This window comes from Scyliorhinus canicula, chromosome 5 (genome assembly GCF_902713615.1).
Source record: "Scyliorhinus canicula chromosome 5, sScyCan1.1, whole genome shotgun sequence".
Taxonomy (NCBI): Eukaryota; Metazoa; Chordata; class Chondrichthyes; order Carcharhiniformes; family Scyliorhinidae; genus Scyliorhinus; species Scyliorhinus canicula.
Window position 1 is genome coordinate 159,770,591 of NC_052150.1, and position 24,602 is coordinate 159,795,192.

At 48.3% G+C, this 24,602-nt stretch overlaps 1 protein-coding gene across 1 annotated transcript; it reads left to right on the forward strand.

Annotated features, from left to right (window-relative positions):
- The first annotated feature begins 2,015 nt into the window (after nt 1-2,015).
- On the forward strand, nt 2,016-14,664 carry LOC119965689 (nucleoside diphosphate kinase-like). The gene is made up of 3 exons (XM_038796450.1): nt 2,016-2,083; nt 13,156-13,269; nt 14,047-14,664. Exons 1-3 carry the CDS (start codon nt 2,016-2,018, stop codon nt 14,504-14,506), a joined length of 642 nt encoding a protein of 213 aa, XP_038652378.1. The 3' UTR covers nt 14,507-14,664.
- Nucleotides 14,665-24,602: the final 9,938 nt, after the last annotated feature.

The following is a 24,602-nucleotide window of genomic DNA, read 5'->3' on the forward strand; positions in this document are numbered from 1 at the left end:
GTTTTTTTCTGAATAAAATCGGTTGATAAATCTCCACTGTTTGTACAGTGATTGCAAACAAGATAAATATTGAAATCTTTAGTTTGCCATTGATTAAATTTCTATTCAATTTATAAAGTGGCAGCACACACAAACTGTTTTATTAGACTTTGTTTACGATTGTTTTCTTATAAGAGGAGTATGTTTTGAAGTGTTAATTATTGCCAAGTATATAATCATTCTCAATAAAACAAAAAATGTTGCAACTATCCAGCAGGCTGGGCTATATAGGTGGAGAGAGAAATTTAACCCATTATTGACTTACAAATATTGCACTGGGCTGTTACAAGTGAAATTCATGGTGTTAACATACAAAGGACCACAATATCAGGGATCTGTCAAACAGGTATATGATATTACAGCTTCAGATGAAATGAATGAAAAATGAAATGAAATGAAATGGAATGAAATGATAGGTATCAGGGTCATTTTTCCAATCTTTTTATATTTCATTTTTATTCATTTGCGGGATGCGGGTGTCGCTGGTTAGGCCAGCATTTATTGCCCAGCCCTAGTTGCCCTTCAGAAGGTAGTGGTGAGATGCCTCCTTGAACCGCCGCTGTCCTTGAGGTGTAGGTACACCCACTGAGCTGTTAGGGAGGGAGTTCCAGGATGTTGCCCCAGCGACAGTGAAGGAACAGGGATATATTTCCAAGTCAGGATGGGGAGTAACATGGAGGGGAAACTCCAGGTGGTGGGGTTCCCAGGTATCCTCTGCTCTTGTCCTTCCAGATGGTAGTGGTTGTGGGTTTTGGAGATGCTGTCTAAGGATCCTTGGCGAGTAACTGTAGTGCATCTTGTAGATGGTCCACACGGCTGCCACTGTTCATCGGTGGTGGAAGGTTTGAATGTTTGTGGAAGGAGGAGCAATTAAGAGAGGCTAAAGGAGGAGCAGGACTGGCAGCTCAATGTTCCAGGGTACAGATGCTACAGGAAAGATAGACCAGGAGATAGGAGAGGAGGGGAAGTTGCATTTTTGATTAGGGACAACATCACAGCAGTACAGAGAGAGGATATATCCAAGGGTTTTCCCACTGAGTCTCTATGTGTAGAACTGAAAAATAAGTAGGGTGAGATCACTTTTATAGGAATGTACTATAGGCTCCCAAATAGACAGTGGGATCTTGAGGAGCAAATATGTAAAGAGATTAGAGATTGCTGCCGGAAAAACAGGGTGGTAATAATTGGGGACTTTAACTTTCCCAACATTAACTGGGACAGCCATAGCACTAGGGGTTTAGATGGAGAATATTTAGGAAGAATTCCTCATTGAATATGTGGATGGCTCGACTAAAGAAGGGGCAAATCTTGATCTCCTCTTGGGGAATAAGGGAGGGCAGGTGATGGAAGTGTTAGTGAGGGATCACTTTGGGACCAGTGACCATAATTCCATTAGTTTTAAGATAACTATGGATGGATAATGATAGTTATCATAGAATCATAGAATTTACAGTGCAGAATTAGGCCATTCGGCCCATTGAGTCTGCACCAGCCTTTGGACCTGCCACCCTATCCCCGTAACCCAGTAACCCCACCTGCCTTTTTGGACATTAAGGGCAATTTACCATGGCCAATCCACCTAATCTGCACATCTTTGGACTCTGGGAGGAAGCTGGAGCACCCGGAGGAAACCCACGCAGACATGGGGAGAACGTGCAGACTCCGCACAGACAGTTACCCAAGCCAGGAATCGAACCCGGGACCCTGGAGCTGTGAAGCTAACTGTGCTGACCACTGTGCTACCATCCCACCCATACGTTAAAATTCTAAATTTGGGCAAGGCCAATTTTGAGGGTATTAGGTGGGAACTTTCAAAAGTTGATTGGGAATGCCTATTTGCAGGCAAGGGGACAACTGGTAAGTGGGAGTCTTTCAAAAAGGTGTTACCTAGGGTTCAAGGTGAGCACATTCCTCTTAGAGTGAAGGGTAAGGCTGGTAGAAGGAGGGAACCCTGGATGACTCTGGATATTGAGGCCATGGTCAAAAAGAAGAAGAAGGCATATGACATGTATAGGCAGCTGGAATCAAGTGGATCCCTTGAAGAGTATAGGGCTTATCGGAGTAGAGTTAAGAGAGAAATCAGGAGGGCAAAAAGGTGACATGAGATTGTCTTGGCAGATAAGGCAAAGGAAAATCCAAAGGGTGACTAGGGAGAGGGTAGGGCCTCTTAAGGATAAACAAGGTCATCTATGTGCAGATCCACAAGGGATGGGAGAGATCCTAAATGAATATTTCTCATCAGTATTTACTGTTGAGAAAGGCACGAATGTTAGGGAAATAAAAAGTGATGTCTTGAGGAGTGTATATATTACAGAGAAGGAGGTGCTGGAGTGTTTTTTTTAAAATTTAGATTAGCTAATTATTTTTTCCAATTAAGGGGCAATTTAGCGTGGCCAATCCACCTACTCTGCACATTTTTGGGTTGTGGGGGCGAAACCCACGCAGACACGGGGAGAATGTGCAAACTCCACACGGACAGTGACCCAGAGCCGGGATCGAACCTGGGACCTCAGCGCCGTGAGGCGGTTGTGCTAACCACTAGGCCACCGTGCTGCCCTAAGGTGCTGGAGTGTTAAAGCACATCAAGATAGATAAATCCCTGAGACCTGATGAAATGTATCCCAGTGCATTGTGGGAGGCTAGGGAGGAAATTGCCGGCCCCCTAGCTGAGATATATGAATCATCGACAGCCACAGGAGAGGTGCCTGAAGATTGGAGGGTAGCAAATGTTGTGCCCTTGTTTAAGAAGGGCTGTAGGGGTAAGCCTGGGAACAACAGACCGGTTAGCCTTACTTCTGTAGTGGGTAAATTGTTGGAAGGTATTCTGAGGATCAGAATCCAAGGGCATTTAGACAGGCAAGGGCTAATTAGGGAAAGTCAGCATGGCTTTGTAAATGGAAAGTCATATCTCACAAAATTGATTGAGTTTTTTGAAGGGGTAACCAAGAAGGTAGATGAGGGCAGTTCAGTCGATGTTGTCTACATGGACTTTAGCAAGGCCTTTGACAAGGTACCGCATGGTAGGTTGTTGCAAAAGGTTAAATCTCATGGAATCCAAGGTGTGGTAGCCAATTGGATACAAAATGGGCTTGGCGACCGAAGCCAGAGGGTGGTTGTGAAAGGTTGTTTTTCAAACTGGAAACTGTGACCAGCAATGTGCCTCAAGAATCGATGCTGGGTCCACTGTTATTTGTTATATATATGAATGATTTGGATGAGAATGTAGGAGGCATGGTTAGTAAGTTTGTAGATGACACCAAGATTGTGGGGGGCGGCAATTGGAGAAGTAAATCCCGCTGGCGTAAAAGCCATTTTGGGACTCTTCCCCTTCTGCCATTCCCATCCACTGAAAATGGAGGTGGAAAATTCCCCCATCTCTGTATGTTTCTGAGAAAGAACCAGGAGCAGGAGGTAAATTCGAGGCAATGGTCATTTTGATAGTCACCGACAGCCATGCCTGTTTTCAGTGTGGTTTCAAGGCCTGTGTTCAGCAGACTGCATGATTGAGTTAATCATGTGAAATTGAATGAGGTTCGATCTCAAGACTCTTTATACTTCATGCATGTGTTGGAATCCTAAAGGCACTGCAATTGAGCTGCATAATTGGCCACCATATCTGAAGGCTGATGTATTTTCTTTGCCATTAAAGGCTTTTATCATAATTTAGGTCGCTTACTTCAGTCCTCTCAGTAATATGCTCCTTTAAGCTGATTTGAAAGTATTTTCCTTCCCTCACTCATCATTAAAGTATTCAAGGTTATGTCATTTTAAATATGAATACCTTTGTGACAAAAGATTTAATGTAGGTTACACACACTGTATTGATCTTTTTATGCGAGCTTGAAACAGATCAATATTCCCTTCAAAATTAGATGAGGAGATTGCTTGCCATGACCATGTGAATAGAACAAGAACATTGTTGTTTGTGACAAATTGTGCTGTACATATTACTAATTACTTATCACTGATGTTTAATGGCATCATTATAGAAATATGATTTGAAGCTTGCTTGGTATATTTTCACTTTCAGCATTTGACTACTAGTGAGAATCAAAACTGCTGCCTGACATTGCCTCTAGCAGTTTAATAAATCTTGCATATGCCTGACAACATATCTTGTGGAACAGAACATGACTAGAGTACAACTGTGTGCTGCAGATACCTTAATTTGCAGAATTATCTTTTGTTATAGGTTACAAGTGGGTAGCACTGTGTCTTCACAGCACCAGGATCCCAGGTTCGATTCCCCGCTGGGTCACTGTCTGTGCGGAGTCTGCACGTTCTCCCCGTGTCTGCGTGGGTTTCTTCCGGGTGCTCCGGTTTCCTCCCACAGTCCAAAGACGTGCAGGTTAGGTGGATTGGCCATGGTAAATTTCCCTTTGTGATCAAAAAGGTTGGGAGGGGTTATTGGGTTATGAAAAAATGAAATGAAAATCGCTTATTTTCACGAGTAGGCTTCAATGAAGTTACTGTGAAAAGCCCCTAGTCGCCACATTCCGGCGCCTGTCCGGGGAGGCTGGTACGGGAATCAAACTGTGCTGCTGGCCTGCTTGGTCTGCTTTAAAAGCCAGCGATTTAGCTGAGTGAGCTAAACCAGCCATGGGGATAGGGTGGAAGCAAGGGTTTAAATGGGTCGGTGCAGACTCGATGGGCCGAATGGCCTCCTTCTGCACTGTATGTTCTATGTTCTACCTGGAAGATTAACTTTACCCAACCAGTAATTTTAGTGAAAATCTCAGTGAGAGGGTAAATCAAGATTTCCCAACAAATGGTGTTTTTCTTTTAACATTATTAAGAGAATATCAGCCTTATAGAGCAGGACATGAAAATAGCATTTAAAGCAGAATATTGAATTTTAACCAAGACCTTATTCAATTGCATTGATTATATTTCATATACAGAGCCTAACCATACCTCGACATAAAAGACTTGTGTCCATTCTATCTGTCATGCATCAGACATCACACATTTGAAGTCACACAAATCCCAATTTCAGAACCTTAAGAAAGTGCACCAATATAGAAAAAAACCAATCATTTCTCCCTTGAAATAAGCAAGACTATGGGCCAAGTGCTGGAAAGTGGGATTTGTGTAGATTTAATGTAGTTTTGTGGACGCAGACTCGATGGGCTGAAAGGCCTCTTTGTATGTCCCGAAGACTCAAGATGTGAGAACCCTGAAAATCTGAGGCTTATACAGGTCTTAAAGGATTGCTGCTCAGAATTAAAGTGATTCTCTCACTTAACTTTAAATGTAATTTGGGGGATTATCCTTATTGGGGGAATAAAAATGTTTAAAGAGCCTTTATTAAAGTTCAAAAATAATCTTGAAAAGTTTACAGCCTTTGGGAGGACTTGGCAACAGTGAAGTCATTATGCTTGGGAAATAAAGGAGAGCGAAGCAAGTATGGAGACATTAAATGGTGCCTGTGGGCAAGTAGGAGAATTGTATTGTATCCAACCCACCGTTTGATGGTTAATAAAATTGATGTGCGGCAGCTTGAAGTGGGTGTAGTGGATGTGAAGAGGATTTCCCTGCTTGAAGCTTCAGAACACCTTCTGGAGAGGATGGGAATGCATCATACAGTATGGCAGGAGAGCGTAGCCCCACTCAGTGCTGTTGACAGTCCCTGCAGCACATGGGACCAGCTGCAGGGCAAAACAGTGCATTTGAAGGAATTAAGAAAAGCTGCACAATATGTTGGATAGATGGCTTGAGAATTTGTGCTATGAATGTTGAGTGCAACATTGACTGATCACCTATGCCCAGACCTTACATAAACGTATGACTCTTTCATACCATCTCTTGCATATTTATGTATATATAAAATATATGTGAGCGAGGTGAACAGTTAGATTCACTGGTGGGCCGGGGAGAATCTCAAACAGATCTTGCCGGCGCAAATCCTGTTTTTGGCCATCTTCGAAATTTAACATCCATTATGGGATTTACGCCTACGGCTAATGCTGCCACTAGATCACGGCCAAGGGGTGAAACGCTGCCATTCCTCCCATGATGGGCTTGGTGGTGGGTGGGAGCATAGAATCTAGCAGGAGCGAGACTTTTTCCATATTTTTCCAGAGAGTTGGGCTCTGACTGAACCCTGGCATGTACCTCTCCAGCTGCACAGCTGTGTTTTTCCTCCCGTTTTTAAGCCTCTCTGGAAAACATAATCAGTGAGAAAAGATGGAGCCTGATGGAGCCGGTGAGGCCAGCTCCATAGACTTTGTGGCACCCTTTAAAAAGGGTGCCCAGATCAGCACAGAAAGAAAGCTGCTCCTGTCTCCTTCCACGAACATGGGGGACAACCCTTGTGGGGACAATCCCCACCACCAGCAGTGGGAGTTCTCCCGCCCCTACACCATTATTATCGGGGGCTTTCAACGCACCCCCCCACAAAAAAAACCCACCGGCATCAGCATCGGGTCTCACCCTACCTCCCCCACCATAAGCATCTGCATTGGGGCTCTCATCCCGGATCACCCTCAAACCACGCATTGGTGGCTCTCACCTCTTCCCCCCCCACCAACCCAATCAGTTGCCACCATCACACCATGAGTATCGGGTCTCTTATTTTTGTTTTATAATCTTTATTGTCACAAGTAGGCTAACATTAACACTGCAATGAAGTAACTGTGAAAACTCCCTGCCTCCCGCCCTAATCATACCATCAGCATCATGGGTTTTCACTCCCCCCGCTCCCCACCCCCCTCACCACAAGCATCACGATAGGGTCCCTCACCGCCTTCAGCCAAGCCCCCCTTCAGGGGGACCCAATCACCACCATCAATTTTGGGAGCATTTTAGCAACCCCTTCCGCCCACCACAAGCAACGGGTTTGGGAGCTCCTCCCCCATAACAAACACAATGTGAACCCCACCCCCAATGGGGCTCCCCACAGGGCCCGCACCTGGCACTAACTCTTGGCACAGGCTAGTCTGGCAGTGCCAGTGGCTCCGGCAGCAGGGCCGCCTCCATCGGGGATGACTTTGTGGCCAATCCCGTGTTACATTTCTGCCTCTACATCAACGTCCTCTTCTCCATCTTCCAGTTTGGAGAGCCGGTGCAGACAGGATGGGCCAAATAGCCTCCTTCTGCACCGTAACAACTCTGATTCTGTGTGATATTGCAGTAAGAATAGGCCGTAAAGCCCCTCAAATTAGTTCTGCCAGTCTTAGCTTATGTAATGATTTACCTAAATGTACTATTGTTGCAATTTTGTTCCCTCTTTATAGAGGACAATTTAGCCACATTTTCAGAAACAGTTTCAGACTGGTTACGATCACTTCCGTCCCATCAGTAGGTTGGGACTGTTGTCTCTGGAGATTAGAAGATTAAGAGTTAATCGCAATGGAACATAAAATTCTCAAGGGGTTTGACAGGGTAGGTGCTGAGAGGCACTTTCCCTGGCTGGAGAGTCCAAAACTATGGGTCGGAATCTTACAGTAAGAGGGTTGTCCTTGTAGGACTGAGGTAAGGAGAAATGTTTTCACTTAGAAGGTTGTGAATCTTTTTTATTGTGAATTTTCCCGAAAGGGCTGTGTATGCTCAGTCAATGAATATATTCAAGACTGTAATTGATAGAAATTTGGGGCTCCATTAGCTGACGCCGAAGTCGGGAAACGCGATCGGGCGGAGAATAGCTTCCAATGCTGAAATCAAGGTAGACGATTTGACGCCAAATCGGAATTCTCAGGCCCCCAAAAACGACGTAAACGCGGCACTTGCTGAGCGGCCTGAAAGTACAATAGGCATATCATTAATGGGCCAGACGCCCGATACTCCGCGGTTCAGCATCTCGGATGGGCCGATTTCCTGACAGCGTGTTTCTAATGTGGTTTTAAAATTCATGAACATGGAGTCCCGGCTGCTGAACGACAGGGAGGAGGTAGAAAATGGCGTGGAGTGACTGCGGGTCCCGGCTCAGCCACCTGCCGTGCTGGCTGGGGCGGGGCGGGGCGGGGCGGGGCGGGGGGGGGGGTGGAAACAGGCCGAACAGACAGGGAGCCCCCCACAGGACAGGGACGGTGTCCAAGCACCGAACGCCATTACGATGGCCATCTTGCTGACCACCCACCCCTGAACACCCCACCCAACTGGTTGCCACCCACCGGGGACTACCAGGGCCACCCCGAAGGCAGTTCCCAGTGAGGGCAGTGGCAGCCAACGATGCCCCTGGCAGCAGGGATGCTCGCCAGAAGCAGGGGCATCGACAGGGCCGGGGTGCGGGGGTGGGGAGGAGGGAACTTACGTGGGTGGGAACCGCGATGCCAAACTGGGGCCTCCGTGTATCCCATGGCACCTGGTTGGGCAAGGGAGTATGCGCCATGCAAAATGTTTGCCTTTCACCCCCTGCAGAGAATAATGGCTTTTGGACATCAACCTGCGATGCTGGTCACTGTGGCGATGGCCGCAACACTGCATGAAGCCCTGTGGCAGCATGAGCGGGAGCCACTCAGAGAGGAGGTAGAGGCTGCAAAACAGGAGCGGGCTGCAGAGGAGCAGGTGGCAGCTGCTCAGATTGGAGGTCCGCCTGCCTGACAGGCCGAGGATGAGGTGGAGGTGCCAAGGAGGCACTGGACGAGGCCCCCGTGTACCGCAACCACATGTTATTTGAGGACCTCGAGACCGGGCATGCAGAAGGAGACTGTGGATGAGCAGAGAGGAGTGCAACATATCTGCCAGATGATGGCACGCCTGGCATCGCAGGGGTATGGGGGAGGACACCCGCTTCCGGTGATTGTCAAGGTGACGGTCGCCTTCAACTTCTCTGCGATGGTGTCCTTCTAGTTGCCAACTGGGGACCTATCTGGGATTACACAGGCATTGGCGCACAGGTGCATCCGCGTTGTCACAGATGCCCTGTATGCCCAGGTGGAGCGGTTCATCGTGTACCCTGTGGACCGCACGCCACCAGAATGCCTGAGCAGCGGGCTTTGCTGCCATCGCTGGGGTGCCCCCGGTTCAGGGGGTGATCAATGGAATGCATGTCGCCCCATGGCCACCGGGGGATAACAGGCCGCTGTACACAAACCGAAAGGGGTACCACTCCATGAACATTCAGCTGGTCTGTGACCATCAGATGCGAATTATGCACGTCTGCGCCCGTTACCCGGGCAGTGTACATGACTCTTTCATCTAGGCGCACTCGGTGATCCCCGACATGTTTGAGGGGCACCCCCCCCCCCCCCCCCCCCCAGCTGCGGGGCTGGCTGCTGGGCGACAGGGGTTACCCGTTGCGACCGTGGCTGATGAGCCTATACGGAGGCCACAGACAGACGCGGAGACCCGCTACAATGATGCTCTTACAGTGACCAGGTGTGTGGTCGACAGGTGCTTCGGGGTCTTGAAGATGCGGCAACTACTCTGGCGCAGGCCTAGCCCCTAAAGGTGCGGAGGCCCGACACCAGAGTGGTTCACACCACACCGTCCCGCCGGGACCCCCCACCCCGCTGGGTTCAGCCTAGATCTAATTAATTATGCAAATAGAGGTTTTACACCATATTCCATAGCGCTTGATGGCACATAGTCTGCTATCATAGCCGGCTGCCATGTTAAAAATGTGCCCACTATTGAAGAAAAAAAATCGACCTGATAAAAAAGATGGATCTCTGGGAACACTATGAGACCAGAAGAGGGACATAATTGATGACAATGAATCTGGAAGATCCACATGTAGATTCTTCTCCCACCACTGCTGTTGGGTTGCAAGGTGCAGATTTGCTGGCGGCTTCCATTCCAAACTCTGGAGGCATCCTCAGACATTGGTCAGGTGAGTCTAGGTAGGGTGCTCTTTCTGGGGCCAGTGCAGACTTGATGGGCCGAATGGCCTCCTTCTGCACTGTAAATTGTATGATACCTCCATCCTTCAGGGAGTAGGAGTGCCTGATGCACACAAAATCGGTCCTGGCTCAGGAGATCAGCTAAGCGGGGTTGTCCCATCTTCCTGATGGAATACTACCACTCACATTAAATTCAACTCAGTTTCCCAAATACTTTGAAATTTAGAACCGTTCTTTTAAAACTGCTAGTTTTAGTCCTAATTTACAACTCTTTTCCCATAACATTGTAAAAGTTCAAACACAAGTCCCGCCATTAATCTCTTCCTCTTTGCAAATTTGCTTATCCGCACAAAAGCCTTTGCACACCAGTTCACCCATTGTGGGCCTAAATGTGCACTTATCCACAGTTCCTTAAAAACAGAAAAAATAAATGAAGTTTAAAAAAGTGTGGTGCCCATGATGTATCCCCAGCAGTAGAAATTACACACTGCATGTGCATCATAGAGTCATAGACTCCCTACTGTGCAGAAGGAGGCCATTCGGCCCATCAAGTCTGCACCGACCATCCGAAAAAGTACCCTACCTATCCCCATGACGTCCACATAAAACTTTGGATGCTGTGGGCAATTTAGCATGGCCATTCTACCTAATCTGCACATCTTTGGACTGTGGGGGGAAACCGGAGCACCCGGGGGAAACCCACGTACACACAGGGAGAACATGTAGACTCTGCACAGACAGTCACCCAAGGCCGAAATTGAACCCGTGTCCCTGGCGCTGTGAGGCAGCAGTGCTAACCACTGTGCCACCGTACCGCCCTGTCTGTCTTTGTTTGCTTTGGGTGTTTCTTGTTGCTGACTTAACTCCTGATCACAGTCTACCTCACACTTTCAAGTAAAGAAATCAAAGTCACAATTTTCTTGTTTTTTTGTTTTATTAAATAATTTCTCCAGTAAATTTCTCTTTAGATTTATTGAAAGCATGTAAAAGTTTAGGATGACTGGAGCCTATCTAATTGATTCCCATTGTGGAATATGTTAATTGTTTGCGAGGTTTCACAGGAACGTAAGTCTCGCAAATGCAGGACATACCTGTAGTTCTCCAATTCCCATTTGAAAATTATTCTTGAGCCTGCCTACATCACCTTTTCAGGCAGTGCATTCCAGTTCACAGCATTTCACTGATGTAATATTGTCTCTGGATATTTCTCCCCTTGTTCCTTAGCCAATTATCTTAATTCTGTGTCCTCTGGTTACCAACCCTCCTGCCAGTGGTACGAGTTTCTTCCTATTCTTATCAAAGCCCCGAATCATTTTGAACACCTCAATTAAGACAAAGATAAAGAAAATTTGGTGGCGTGTTGCGATACTACTGAAGACCAATTTTAATCCCTTAGTCTCCTGAAGCTCGTAAGTAGAAATTTTGAAAATACAAAGAGAAAAGTCATTCAGCTGATTAAAGCCAATTTGCAGCCCGATTTCATTCCAACAGGCAGGAAATAGCCAGTTTGTCCATCAAACTGTCACTGTCATTATACAAATAACGCACACCATTATTTCATACGAACATGTAAATGAAGAGGGCCGAAGGGCCTGTTCTGTGCTGTACTGTTCTATTCTATGTTCTAAGAGCAGGAAAAGGCTATTTGGCCCCTCAAGACTGCTGCACCATTTGGTACAATCGTGGCTGACCTGGTTGTGGCCTCAACTGCACTTTTCCCTTTCCCGTACCCCTTAACACCCTTATCAATCAATAATCTATCCAAATCAGCCTTAAAAATATTTAACAACCTCCTCCTGGGGAGGAGAACTCGACAGACAAATGACCCTGTGAGAGAGACTTCTTCTCATCTCCATCTTAAATGGGAGACCCTATAATTTTGAGCTGTATCCCTTAGTTCTAGTCTCTCTGAGAAGGGGAACAACATCCACTCTCAAGTTCCCCCAGGATTTCATGGGCACGACCTAACCAAATTGGAACAGAATACCATGACAAGCATGTTTAGCCGGGTATTTCCCAGCACACACAGCGCCGAGAAATACCACAATATACCGGGTCTCGGTTTCAATTTGTGGCCTCAGTGGGGAGCACCCTACTGAGGCTGAACTTAGTCCTGTTTCCTGCACTGAGGAGCTCGGTTCACTGGAAAGCCCCCCCCCCCCCCCCCCCCAGCGCAGCACCCAAACTCCTCCCAAAGCCTCAACTCACTTATTAGGAGGTCCCCCAGCCCTCTTTCCACACACATAGGGCATCCTCAGTGCGGGAAAAATTTCAGCCTGGCACCACAAGCCTGGCACCCTGTCAGTTCCCCCATAAGTGCCATTTGGGCACCTTAGCAGTGCCAGCCTGCTACCCAGGTGGCACCAGCAGTGCCAGGGTGCCACCCTCCTCAGAGAAAATGCACATGGTGTTCTTCTATCCCCTGGGAGCTCCCACAAGTGCCATTCAGTCTGAGCCCAGTTTTCTGGGATCAGTACTGAACACTGCTCGCCCAAGGTTTCCGGGATGAAGGGGTTAGATCCCAAAGCCTCGGCTAGATCATACGAGAGCATATTAGAGTGAGACCAGCTGTTTTGCTCTAACATGCAGATTTTCAAAATAGTGATCACGCCCACAATGGGCGGGATTCAGCTTGTGACATTTTGCGAGATGACATTAGATCTCCCGAGGTGTGGCCAGCCAGATAGATCCCAGAAGACGGATCGCCCCCCATTACCGCCTTTTGGACACAACACGGCAGGTAGATCGTGTCGATAGTGTCTGCTCCTGCTCTTTGATAGAGCAATCCAAAACCATTCCCATTGTCATGATTCCTCCCCGTAGTTATTTATCTGCAGGGATTGTTGCTTGGGCCAGATAGAAAAAAGGAAAACAACAATCTCCCTACACTGAGAAGCAAAGTGAAGAGGAAGGCAGCCATGTGGACTGGTAGTGACAAGCAGTGGTTGTGTTTGTCTATTCATTTGAATGAATGGGTTAACAAAGGGAATGCAGTGAATGAAGCACAATAAAATCTTTTGAAGGAGGAACCACAGGGACCAAAGGTGAGACGTTTGAAAGATAAAGTAATTGGTGGAGCTCTGAGGGAGCACAAACAGAATAAAGAGAGAAGCAGTGCAACAACAAAGAGAGTAGCTGGAATACAAAACAGCAAAGCTGGGAAGATGGAATCGCAAGCCCTAAGGGATCAGTAATGAAGCACAGGAATTAGTGTTGCCAGTTCTCCAGGAATTAACAATTAAGCTCCTGTTCAGTGTTATAAGCAACCTAGCAAATCATTTGGGTAGGCAAAGGTGTTTTTTCCACCATTATCTTTGAATACCTTTTTAATTAGTTATAAAAATGTTGAAGGTGAGCAACATGTTGTTTTATTGAGTAGGCAGTTGAAGGTTTGTTCATTTGATGAACACATCCAACCAGAGTCAGAAACCATGACAGATGAAAGCAGGTAAAGGTTAAAATGAAGATGAGGGGAACAAGCAAGGAACTGAATTATTTGAAGGGTTATAATATGAATGAGTTAATTATTTTCAACATAGGATGGCAATTAATGCTGGCTTGTCGATGACGGCCAGATCTAAAGAACAAAAATAAAAAGTAAATAAACAATTTATTGATGGTGAGATTTTCTGGCCGTTCCTGCCGATGGGATTGTCTGGTCCTGCCGCTGGGTTCACTGGTGACAGAGAGTACGCATAATGGGGAATCCCGCTGCCAGCAGCGGGACAGGAAGATCCCATTGCCGGCCAATGACAGGCTGCCTCCGCCTAGGAGTGGATGGGGACTGAAACCTGCCCTGAGTGGTCCTCAGGCGATGCCATGTTAACTATTGGGCTGTTAGTGTTTAAAAATAAATTTAGAGTATTTAGAGTATCTAGAATGGGCGGCATGGTAGCACAGTGGTTAGCACTGTTGCTTCACAGCTCCAGGGTCGCAGGTTCGATTCCTGGCTTGAGTCACTGTCTGTGTGGAGTCTGAACGTTCTCCCTCTGTCTGCGTGGGTTTACTCCGGGTGCTCCGGCTTCTTCCCACAAGTCCCGAGAGATGTGCTTTTAGGTAATTTGGACATTCTGAATTCTCCCTCTGTGTACTCGAACAGGCGCTGGAGTGTGGCGACTAGGGGATTTTCACAGTAACTTCCTTGCAGTGTTAATGTAAGCCTACTTGTGATAATAAAGATTATTAATAAAAATTAAGGGTTTTTTTCCGCGGCTTCACCCGGCAGAATCAGGAACAAGGAGCAAACATTCATCGTGGTCAAGCCGGATGGTGTCCAGAGAGGGATTGTTGGGGAAATCATCAAATGCTTTGAACAGAAAGGATTCAAACTGCTCGCCATGAAGTTCCTGCAGGCTCCTGTGAATCTGCTTGAAAAGCATTACTGTGATCTTTCAGATAAGCCTTTCTATCCCAAGTTGATCAAGTATATGAGTTCTGGTCCTGTAGTTGCAATGGTGTGGGAAGGTCTGAACATGGTGAAGACTGGTAGAGTGTTGCTTGATGAGACCAATCCAGCCGACTCCAAACCTGGCACGATTCGTGGAGATTTCTGTATACAGACTGGCAGGAATATCATCCATGAAAGTGACTCTGTAGCAAGTGCACAGAAAGAGATTAACCTTTGGTTCAAATTGGGTGAGGTGGTGGAATACCAGAACTGTGCCCAGGACTGGATCTATGAGTAAAACATTCCACGGCTTCGGCCTGTCTCAATCATTCCAAATTGTCATCAGACATTTTATTTTTTACTCATTTCACATAATGTCTTCATCCTGCGTCTTTGTTCTGAATGTCAAAGCAAATAACCATGCAATAAATGAACTGAAAGATAAAAAAATAAAAATGAAGGAGCAAATTAGCATGGCCAATCCACCTCCCCGGCACAACTTTTTGGGTTGTGGGGGTGAGAGCCACGCAGACACGAGGAGAATGTGTAAACTCCACACAGACGGTGACCCAGGGTTGGGATCGAACCCGTGTCCCCTGCGCCGCGAGGCAACATTGCTAACCACTGCGCCACCGTGCCGCCCTGTTGTAAATTATCAACTCAAATTAACTTGATGATCAGCCTTGGGGAAGTATTTGGTGAACTTCAGAACTTTAAACTGTTTGTCATTGCCATATTAACTGTATCAGATCCATATGTTGCCCAAAGGGTCGTGATCACAGTCCTGAACAGATGTGGTCAGGGGCTATGTCTGGCTATTGTTGGTGACAACAGTATAGCTGAGCAGAATGATCCCCTTTCACATATTTTGTATCCTTAAGTTGAAGAGAGGAGTTTAATAATTAACTAATGAATGGCAGTGTCAGAATTAAAGGCAGAGCAACAATTAATTTTCAAATATTTATTTGCGTCAAATCATGCAGCATCTGGTTGCTATTTAACATCGTTGCGTCATGATACAGCATGAAGAGTGAGTAAATTTGAAGCAATTATTGAACGCAGTCAGGAATGAAGCCGATTATTTATTTTACAGATTATGGCACTTTAATGGGACAGAATTTAATCCTTAATTTATTCCGTTGAAGATGATGGACTTGGGCTGTTAGCCAGCGATTAATCCAATTTAATTAAAGGAGCAAATTGATTTGGGGCAAGAAATTAGTCGTGAGGACTCCTGGGAAAAGGAATCAATTTCATTTCTGATTTATTTAAAGGGGGTTGGGGAAGCTGGAGCATTACTCACTAACTTATTGCCTTAATTGGGGCTGGGGAGGGAGAAATTTATTTTTTAAAGCCATAATTCAAAGAAATTTAGCTGAGCAGAAAGGTCCATGAAAGTTCTGATTAAGTGGATGCATTCTGGACATTAGCAGGGAAATAAATGAACATTAGGTAAGAATTTAGTGAGCTTTGTGATAAGGTGAGATGCTATGTGAGTAGCAACATGTTTCTATTTATTAACAGAGTCATACATTACAAGCATACACTTCCTAGTCCAATAAACACAGTTTTAGTTTGTGTCTATAGAGGCTCAAGGGGATCATCAGTTAATGCCTGCCACCTTATGATAATTAAACATAATTAATGTACAGTTAATAGATTCCCTTACCTGTCAGAAAATAAAAATTGCACTGAATATGCCCAAGCAAAATCTCAAAACAAATTAAATCAACAACCTCTGTGTTCTGTAGAAAACAATACATTGTGAGAAACCTCTCCCCTAAGACTCCTAATCACTTCTGCGTACACACATTTCCTTTTGCAAATCAATCAGGCAATTGATGCCTTTCAGCTATGCAAATTTCAGTGATGTCCTTTCTTTTCTGCATTTGTTTTAAGGTGGCAAGGCCAATCAGTAACCTTTTTCACTCATACGTTTTGAAGAATGTGCATTATTCCTCAATGAATGATTATCTATATAAGATTTAATGGGTATCTCATTTTCTGTATGTCCCTCCTACTTAAAATAGCTGACAAATTCAGCCCCCCGGGGCCAGATCGGAGAATCGCCGCGACCGGCGCGAGTCGCGCCACGCCACCCCGACGCCGGGATGCAATTCTCCGCAGAACGGAGAATCAGCACCATTGGCGCCGGCGTGTTCAGCGCGGTGCTGGTCGGGGGCCACTCTACGCGGTCCCCCCGCCAATTCTAGGCCCGAGATGGGCTGAGCGGCCGTAACAAAGGACCCGAGTCCCACCGGCGCTGTCCACGTGTGGTCTTAACCAACGGGACCTTGGCATGGAAGAGTCCAGGGGCAGCCTGTTGCGGGGGAGGGGGGTTCTGACCCCAGGGGTGCCTCCGCTGTGGCCTGGCCCGCGATCGGGGCCCACCGATCGGTGGGCCGGCCTCTCAGGCTGGGAGCCTCCTTTCTTCCACAATGGCCCCTTTAGCCCTACGGCATGTTGTGTTGGGGCCGGCGCCGATAAGGGAGCCACTGCGCATGTGCATGTTAGTGCCAGAGCCACTGCACATGCGCGCATTTGCGCCGGTGCCACTGTGCATGCGTGGACCCCGCAGCGCCCAGTTGACAGCTGGAGCGGCGACGGTCATTCCAGTGCCATGCTGGCCCCCTATAGCGGCCAGAATTGCTGATCCTGAGGCCATGTTGGCGCCATCGAGAAACGCGACAGCGTTTCCGATAGCATCAACACTTAGCCTCAGGATCACAGAATCCCGCCCAGTGTTTCTAACTGCCAAACTGAAGGGAAACCATTATGGACCTGACCTAATTAATTATGTACCTGGGGGTTTACTGCAGTATTCTACGGCAGGGTGGCATGAGGGAGCGTGTCCCACCATCTTTGATGAGGGGGGTGGGAGTTCCGTGGTGCATGGGGGTTGTATGGGGAAGGGTGTTCCACTTTTTATTCATTTACATGGGGTGGGTTTCATAGCAGACAGGAGCGGAGAACACAGCGGCAGGCAAAAAGCTGGAAGCCCAACGGGGGAAAAACAGTTTGCAAATCCCCCAATCACAGTTTATGGTGGCTCAGTTAACCCGCTGCCGAGTGTCATGAATGCCATTTGCATTCTTTTGACTCTCATGAATGCTCTTAAAACAGCTACTTGCTGGAATCTCCTCACACTTTCCAATCTTGCATCTCGCCAGTACGAATTTATGCTGGTCTCAAGCCCATTTGAAAATGTGTGGCGTGCAGAAGTCGGAACTCAATTTGCTCGTGACTTTGAGATGAGTGCAACATACATAACCTACCTGCCATGGGCGCTGCATCGGCGCGCTCAACGCCACACTGCTGGGGCTGGAGTGCTGGCTTCCTCCTGCTCATGGTTGACAATGTCCACAAGGACACGACAATGCTACAGTACTCATGCAGGCCTACTCTTTCAGACATTGATCAGTACTGTGGCCGTGGTTGGAGAGTGCAGGGATCTTCTGCTCCTAGTGGCTATTACTAATGTCCATAAGGGCACCACTTGTGTAGTGCTGCTCAGGTAGAACTCCACAATCACAAAGGAGCATTTCGACTGGGAGGGGAGGGTGGGGATGACAAACATCAAGGGAGCATAGCGGAGGGAAGGTTGTGCAAGGGCTATGAGGTGGGGGAGAGTGAACACAAGGAGTAAGTGGAGAGGAAAAGCTGTGCAAGGGTTTGAGGGAGCGAAAGGGATATGATGGAAGAAGGGCAAGGAGGTAGAGGAGAATGAGGGACACTAGAAGTTCGAGGGTAGACCGAGAGGTGGGAAGCTGAAGCCTGATACATGAAACACTGACAAACAGAGTGTCAAGGAGATATCTCATTTTTCACAGGAAGGGGATGCACGGGAATAGAAACAGGAGTGGGTTAATGTGGCACATGAGGGATGGGTCACATGGAAGGTGGTTTGGGAGGGGCACTGTAGTTCTTAGTCCCCAGTGCAATGGGGAACTCTGTGAAAGTCCAAGTCCTTGGTCTGGAGCTGACAGTCAAAAGTCACAGAATACAGACACTCCTGGGGAGATGTGGAAAGGAGTCACAGATTACAGACACTCCTGGGGAGATGTGGAAAGGAGTCACAGATTACAGACACTCCTGGGGAGATGTGGAAAGGAGTCACAGATTACAGACACTCCTGGGGAGATGTGGAAAGGAGTCACAGATTACAGACACTCCTGTGGAGATGTGGAAAGGAGTCACAGATTACAGACACTCCTGGGGAGATGTGGAAAGGAGTCACAGATTACAGACACCCCTGGGGAGATGTGGAAAGGAGTCACAGATTACAGACACTCCTGTGGAGATGTGGAAAGGAGTCACAGATTACAGACACTCCTGGGGAGATGTGGAAAGGAGTCACAGATTACAGACACTCCTGGGGAGATGTGGAAAGGAGTCACAGATTACAGACACTCCTGGGGAGATGTGGAAAGGAGTCACAGATTACAGACACTCCTGGGGAGATGTGGAAAGGAGTCACAGATTACAGACACTCCTGGGGAGATGTGGAAAGGAGTCACAGATTACAGACACTCCTGGGGAGATGTGGAAAGGAGTCACAGATTACAGACACTCCTGGGGAGATGTGGAAAGGAGTCACAGATTACAGACACTCCTGGGGAGATGTGGAAAGGAGTCACAGATTACAGACACTCCTGGGGAGATGTGGAAAGGAGTCACAGATTACAGATAGTCCTGGGGAGATGTGGAAAGGAGTCACAGATTACAGACACTCCTGGGGAGATGTGGAAAGGAGTCACAGATTACAGACACTCCTGTGGAGATGTGGAAAGGAGTCACAGATTACAGACACTCCTGGGGAGATGTGGAAAGGAGTCACAGATTACAGACACTCCTGGGGAGATGTGGAAAGGAGTCACAGATTACAGACACTCCTGGGGAGATGTGGAAAGGAGTCACAGATTACAGATAGTCCTGGGGAGATGTGGAAAGGAGTCACAGATTACAGACACTCCTGGGGAGATGTGGAAAGGAGTCACAGATTACAGACACTCCTGGGGAGATGTGGAAAGGAGTCACAGATTACAGACACTCCTGGGGAGATGTGGAAAGGAGTCACAGATTACAGATAGTCCAGGGGAGATGTGGAAAGGAGTCACAGATTACAGACACTCCTGGGGAGATGTGGAAAGGAGTCACAGATTACAGACACTCCTGGGGAGATGTGGAAAGGAGTCACAGATTACAGACACTCCTGGGGAGATGTGGAAAGGAGTCACAGATTACAGACACTCCTGGGGAGATGTGGAAAGGAGTCACAGATTACAGACACTCCTGGGGAGATGTGGAAAGGAGTCACAGATTACAGATAGTCCAGGGGCTATGCAGACTTCAGTCAGAAATCAAAGATAGGCGACAATCCATGAAATCAGAGGGCATGCAGCAGGAGGAATTATTGGGGGCATGGTGTAACCCAACTGCCGGAAGGGCAAGGGCTGTGTGCTGTCCAGGGGGAGAGGGGGGTAGGATTCCATGCACACAGCCTCGAGGTGGGGTGGGTACTGGTCCACATGAGGCATGGGCACGTCACAAGTGATGGGCTCAGCGGGGAGGGTAGAAATGTCTACCACAACAACTATCGAATCAAGAATTACTGGGGGAGGCTGGAGAAGAACAGGAGGAAACTCTGCCTTCACATCGTGAAGTTATGGGTATTTATCAGGCACTGACAGTGGGAGAGGAAGCGTTGAATTCCATCTGGAAATAAAATCAGGATTTACCACTGTAATGGCGCTGGTTCAACACGAAAGTAACAGCAAATCTGTTCAGGAGGAGTCTGAGGAAGAGCATACTGCAGGGCAAAGGGTCCCCTTCTGGGGCCGCCCTCTAATGTGTTGAGAGTGAATAAAAGTCAGTTTAATTAGAAAGGAGGAACACCTCCTGAGGAAGGAAACTACTGAAGGCCAATGCCTTCATTCAAACTTTAAAAGGGATACTCAGAACTCAATGGCTTCACAGCACAATCACTGGATCTCAAGAGCAACACCTAGGAATGTAGATTTTGTGAGTGCAGGCAATAGTGAAAGAAGCACAGCTGCATAATATATAGCATTCCATCAATGAAGCCACGTGTTCAGCAGAATTGACATTCATAATGCACCAGAGGGCATCAGTCCCCATGCAAGTAGGGTAGGACAAGGTGCGGAGCCTTACATTTCCCATTGGTTACATTTTCAGAGCTTCACTTTCCAGAGCCTTTCGTCATTCTTGTCCCCAATGTTTCATTTCAGAGAGAAGGAAAAAGGACATGGATCTGGGGCTCAATGCTGCCTTTGTCAAAGTCCTAATGTAATGGAGGAGGCAAAGGAGGGAGAAGCGACGCTGAGCATAAATCCAGCAGGAGGCCCATTTGTGGGACATTGTCAAGAGCATGAGCAGGACAATCAGGAAGAGACACCCTGACAACTGAGGTGACTCATTAGACCTAGGATTTATCGTAGAAGGGTCTTCTATTGACAAGTGAGTAAAAGGCGCATCTGTGTTTGTCCCAACATCAACTACGTCAAATGTGCTACATTTTTCATAAAGACCTGACATCAGGAGGGGTTGGAGGGTTCTTTCTGCCATTGCCTTTGAAGGTGACCATGGTGCTCAATTTCTTTGCTTGTGAATCTTCTCAGGGATCAGCAGGGGTCCTGTGCATCATCTCTTAGTCCATAACACATTGCTACATAAAGCAGGTCACAGATGCCCTTCATAGGAAGGTCCACCATTATTTCAGGTTTGCTCTGGACGAAGGTAGCCAGGCTATGAGATTCACCAGCTTCTCTGCCACCTCAGGCTTATTATTACAGGACTGCAATAGACTGCACCCATCTGTCTACACAGCCCCAAGGCAACGCCCCTCATGTTTATTAACTGTAAGAGCTGCCATTCCATCAACATACAACTGGTGCATGATCATCGGAAGCACACACTGCACATGTGTGCACGGCACCCTGGGAGTTGCCATGACGCCTACATCCTGAATTATCATAGAATTTGCAGTGCAGAAGGAGGCCATTCGTCCCATCGAGTCTGCACCGGCTCTTGGAAAGAGCACCCTACCCAAGGTGTTGCTCGTTTTACTGGAGTGTGATTAACACGCCTCCGTTTAAAGGCCGTGTGCTTAACACTACTATGGCTCTGTATGTGTAATTATGCTCGGAGTCGCCAGGTACCTTTTTGAGACACCGTCACAAGTATATCAAGGTCAGGTTCAAAGTAATAAATCCGTACACCGATTAGTAAGTCCAAACGATTGGTGTTTATTATAACAAATATAATAAATACACATGCATACGCTAAAGAGACTAACTTACTTCTAATACTAAACAACTAAATACTTGTCTAGACAGGAACAGGCAAGGTCAGGGAGCAAGGCCTTCGTCCCGTTCTTGGTCTATAACTTTCTGATTGGCAAAGTTGTCAAGATCTAGCAAGGTCTGGATCACGTAGCAATCGTTGTGTTGGCACTTACAGTTCGATGGCTGATGCTCAACGGCCGGTGATGAAACTGGAGTCAGGATGCGATGTAACAGGTCTGGGCCGGAGCAAAACAGACCGAACCATGTGCGGGACCTACTCTTATAGGTCCTAGAAGTCCGTGCCCCTTGGGGCGGGTTCTTTCACCTGCCAGGTATCGATTGGGTCTTTCCCAATCGATATCTTTCAAACTCCCCAATCTGAGGGTCGTTCCTCGATGGGTGGGGCGGTCCCTACGGCTCTTTGTGTTGGTTGCTTTGGCGCCATTCTGTCTGGGCGTCTATGGAAAAGTATCCATTGATACTTAAATGGTTCTATTGTCCGGGGTCTGGATCTGGATCACCTCATTACTATGCAGATCTGTTTCCCATTTGCACCTTTGCCTGAAACTCTGCACCTGGCCAGAAACTGGTTTCTGTACGTGCAGAATGCAAAACAGTCTTCTGCAAGCTGCTTGTTCTCACTATGACTGTTTTTCCCTGCAGTCTTAGCAGTTCTCCATTTTGTAGCCCAGTGTCCATCTTAGATGGCTACAAAGGTCAACACCGCCACCCTATCCCCATAACCCAGTAACCCCACCCAACACTAAGGGCAATTTTGGACACTAATTTATCATGGCCAATCCACCTAACCTGCACATCTTTGGACTGTGGGAGGAAACCGAAGCACCCGGAGGAAACCCATGCACACACGGGTGCCACAGTGACTCAAGCCGGATTCGAACCTGGGACCCTGGAGCTGTGAAGCAATTGTGCTATCCACAATGCTACCGTGCTGCCCTGAATTGTTCTCAGGTGCCTGAGATTTTCAAGGGGTCACTACATCTGCAGGGATGGCTGCTTAGGGATAAGGGATACCCAATGATAAACTGGCTGATGATTCCGCTGCATTACCCTCAGAGTCATTCTGAGAAGAGATACAACACTGCTCACAACTCCTCACGTTCTTTCATAGAGCAGACCATAGGGCTTCCTAATATGCCTAAATTTGGAGGAGGCAAAGAGCAATTTTGGATACTAAGGGCACTTTTGGATACTAAGGGGAATTTATCATGGCCAATCCACCTAACCCACACATCTTTGGACTGTGGGAGGAAACCGGAGCACCCGGAGGAAACCCACACACACAGGGGGAGGATGTGCAGACTCCGCACAGACAGTGACCCAAGCCGGAATCGAACCTGGGACCCTGGAGCTGTGAAGCGATTGTGCTATCCACAATGCTACCGTGCATTTACTATGCTTATGGAGTGGAACGCATTGACGCCGCTATTGCGGCACTTGAGAATTGCGATTTGGCATGAAACCGGCCTCCACCACGATTGCGGTGTCTGAACCAAAGTCTCTGCCCAATCGCCTTTCCTGATTTTGACATCAGCCGACGGAGAATCCTTCTCAAGAGTTTGGTAGGAGAGAACTTTGGTATTGCTGCAAAAGAGACATCTTGTCAAAGCTTTTTGTCTGGCACTCATCAGGACTGATGCAAAAATGCCAAATTTCAAAGGAAGCAACAACTCATTCTGCATGAGAAACGTGTGCTGATTGGTTGGAAAGTCAGCTCTGATTAGTCGAAACAACCTGTCCTCTGCAGATAAAAAGAATTCTGGGCGCGATTCTCCGGACTCACGACGGGTCGGAGAATAGCGGGCGTCGGAAATTTTTACGGCGACGCTGTTCCGACGCCCTCCCGCTATTCTCCGAACCCCGCAAATTGTCGGAGTCGCGTTTCCCGACAAACGCCTCCTTCCCGCCCCTGACACGACCAGAATCGCCACTGAGAGCCCCCCCGCTATTCACCGGCCCGGATGGGCCGAAGTCCCGACGTCATGGCGCCCTGTTTGGACGTCGTGAAACACACCTGCTTTTTAAATTCGTCAACCAGTCGGCCTGGCTGACGACTGCTTGGAGGAGGTCAGGGCACCACTCTGCGCACCGCTCAGCGCACCGTTCAGCGCACCGCTCGAGTCTGGCCACAACGGGGAAGGCATCCCTGGGAACGGGAGGGGGTCCAGAGCGGGGCAGTGGGGGGGAGACGGGGGAGGCAGTGGGGGAGACGGAGGGGGCAGTGGGGGAGACGGAGGGGGCAGTGGGGGAGACGGAGGTGGCAGTGGGGGAGACGGAGGGGGCAGTGGGGGAGACGGAGGGGGCAGTGGGGGAGACGGAGGTGGCAGTGGGGGAGACGGAGGGGGCAGTGAGGGAGACGGAGGTGGCAGTGGGGGAGACGGAGGGGGCAGTGGGGGAGACGGAGGGGGCAGTGGGGGAGACGGAGGGGGCAGTGGGGGGAAGACGGGGGAGGCAGTGGGGGAGACGGAGGGGGCAGTGGGGGAGACGGAGGGGGCAGTGGGGGGCGACGGAGGGGGGGGTTAGGTAGAGAGTGAGCCGTCCAACCCCGTAACAAAATGTCTGCCACCATGCCATGGTGTGCAGGTGACGAGGACACGGCCGCTGGTTCCCCTGTGGCTTCCGGCCACAGGCCACTGACGCACCCGTGAGGAGGCCATAGTTTACTGGCCGTTGGATGCAGAAAGTGACCAGGGGTTAGGCTGACCGCGTGTCAGCAGCGCGACCAGGCCACCGGGACACACTGGTATCCCATGGCTGGCGGCTGCCGAGGTGTCGACTAACGTCCGTCTAACATGTCCCGTTTCTCTGCCCCCCACCACCCTTCTGTAGGTTAGCACGATGCATGGGAACAGAACGGCTATGTTCTGCGCAGTGGTTGGGGCCGCTGTACTGGATTTGGAGATGCAGCAGCATCCACAGCCACAACCCGCAGTGGATGCAGGGCCAGCTGCAGCAGCAGAGGGAAGGGCCGAGGAGTTGCCAGTCGTCGAGCAGCATGGGGGGGGGGAGGAGGAGGAGGAGGAGGAGGAGGAGGAAGAGGAAGAGGAGAGAGTGAGGGTGCAGCCACGG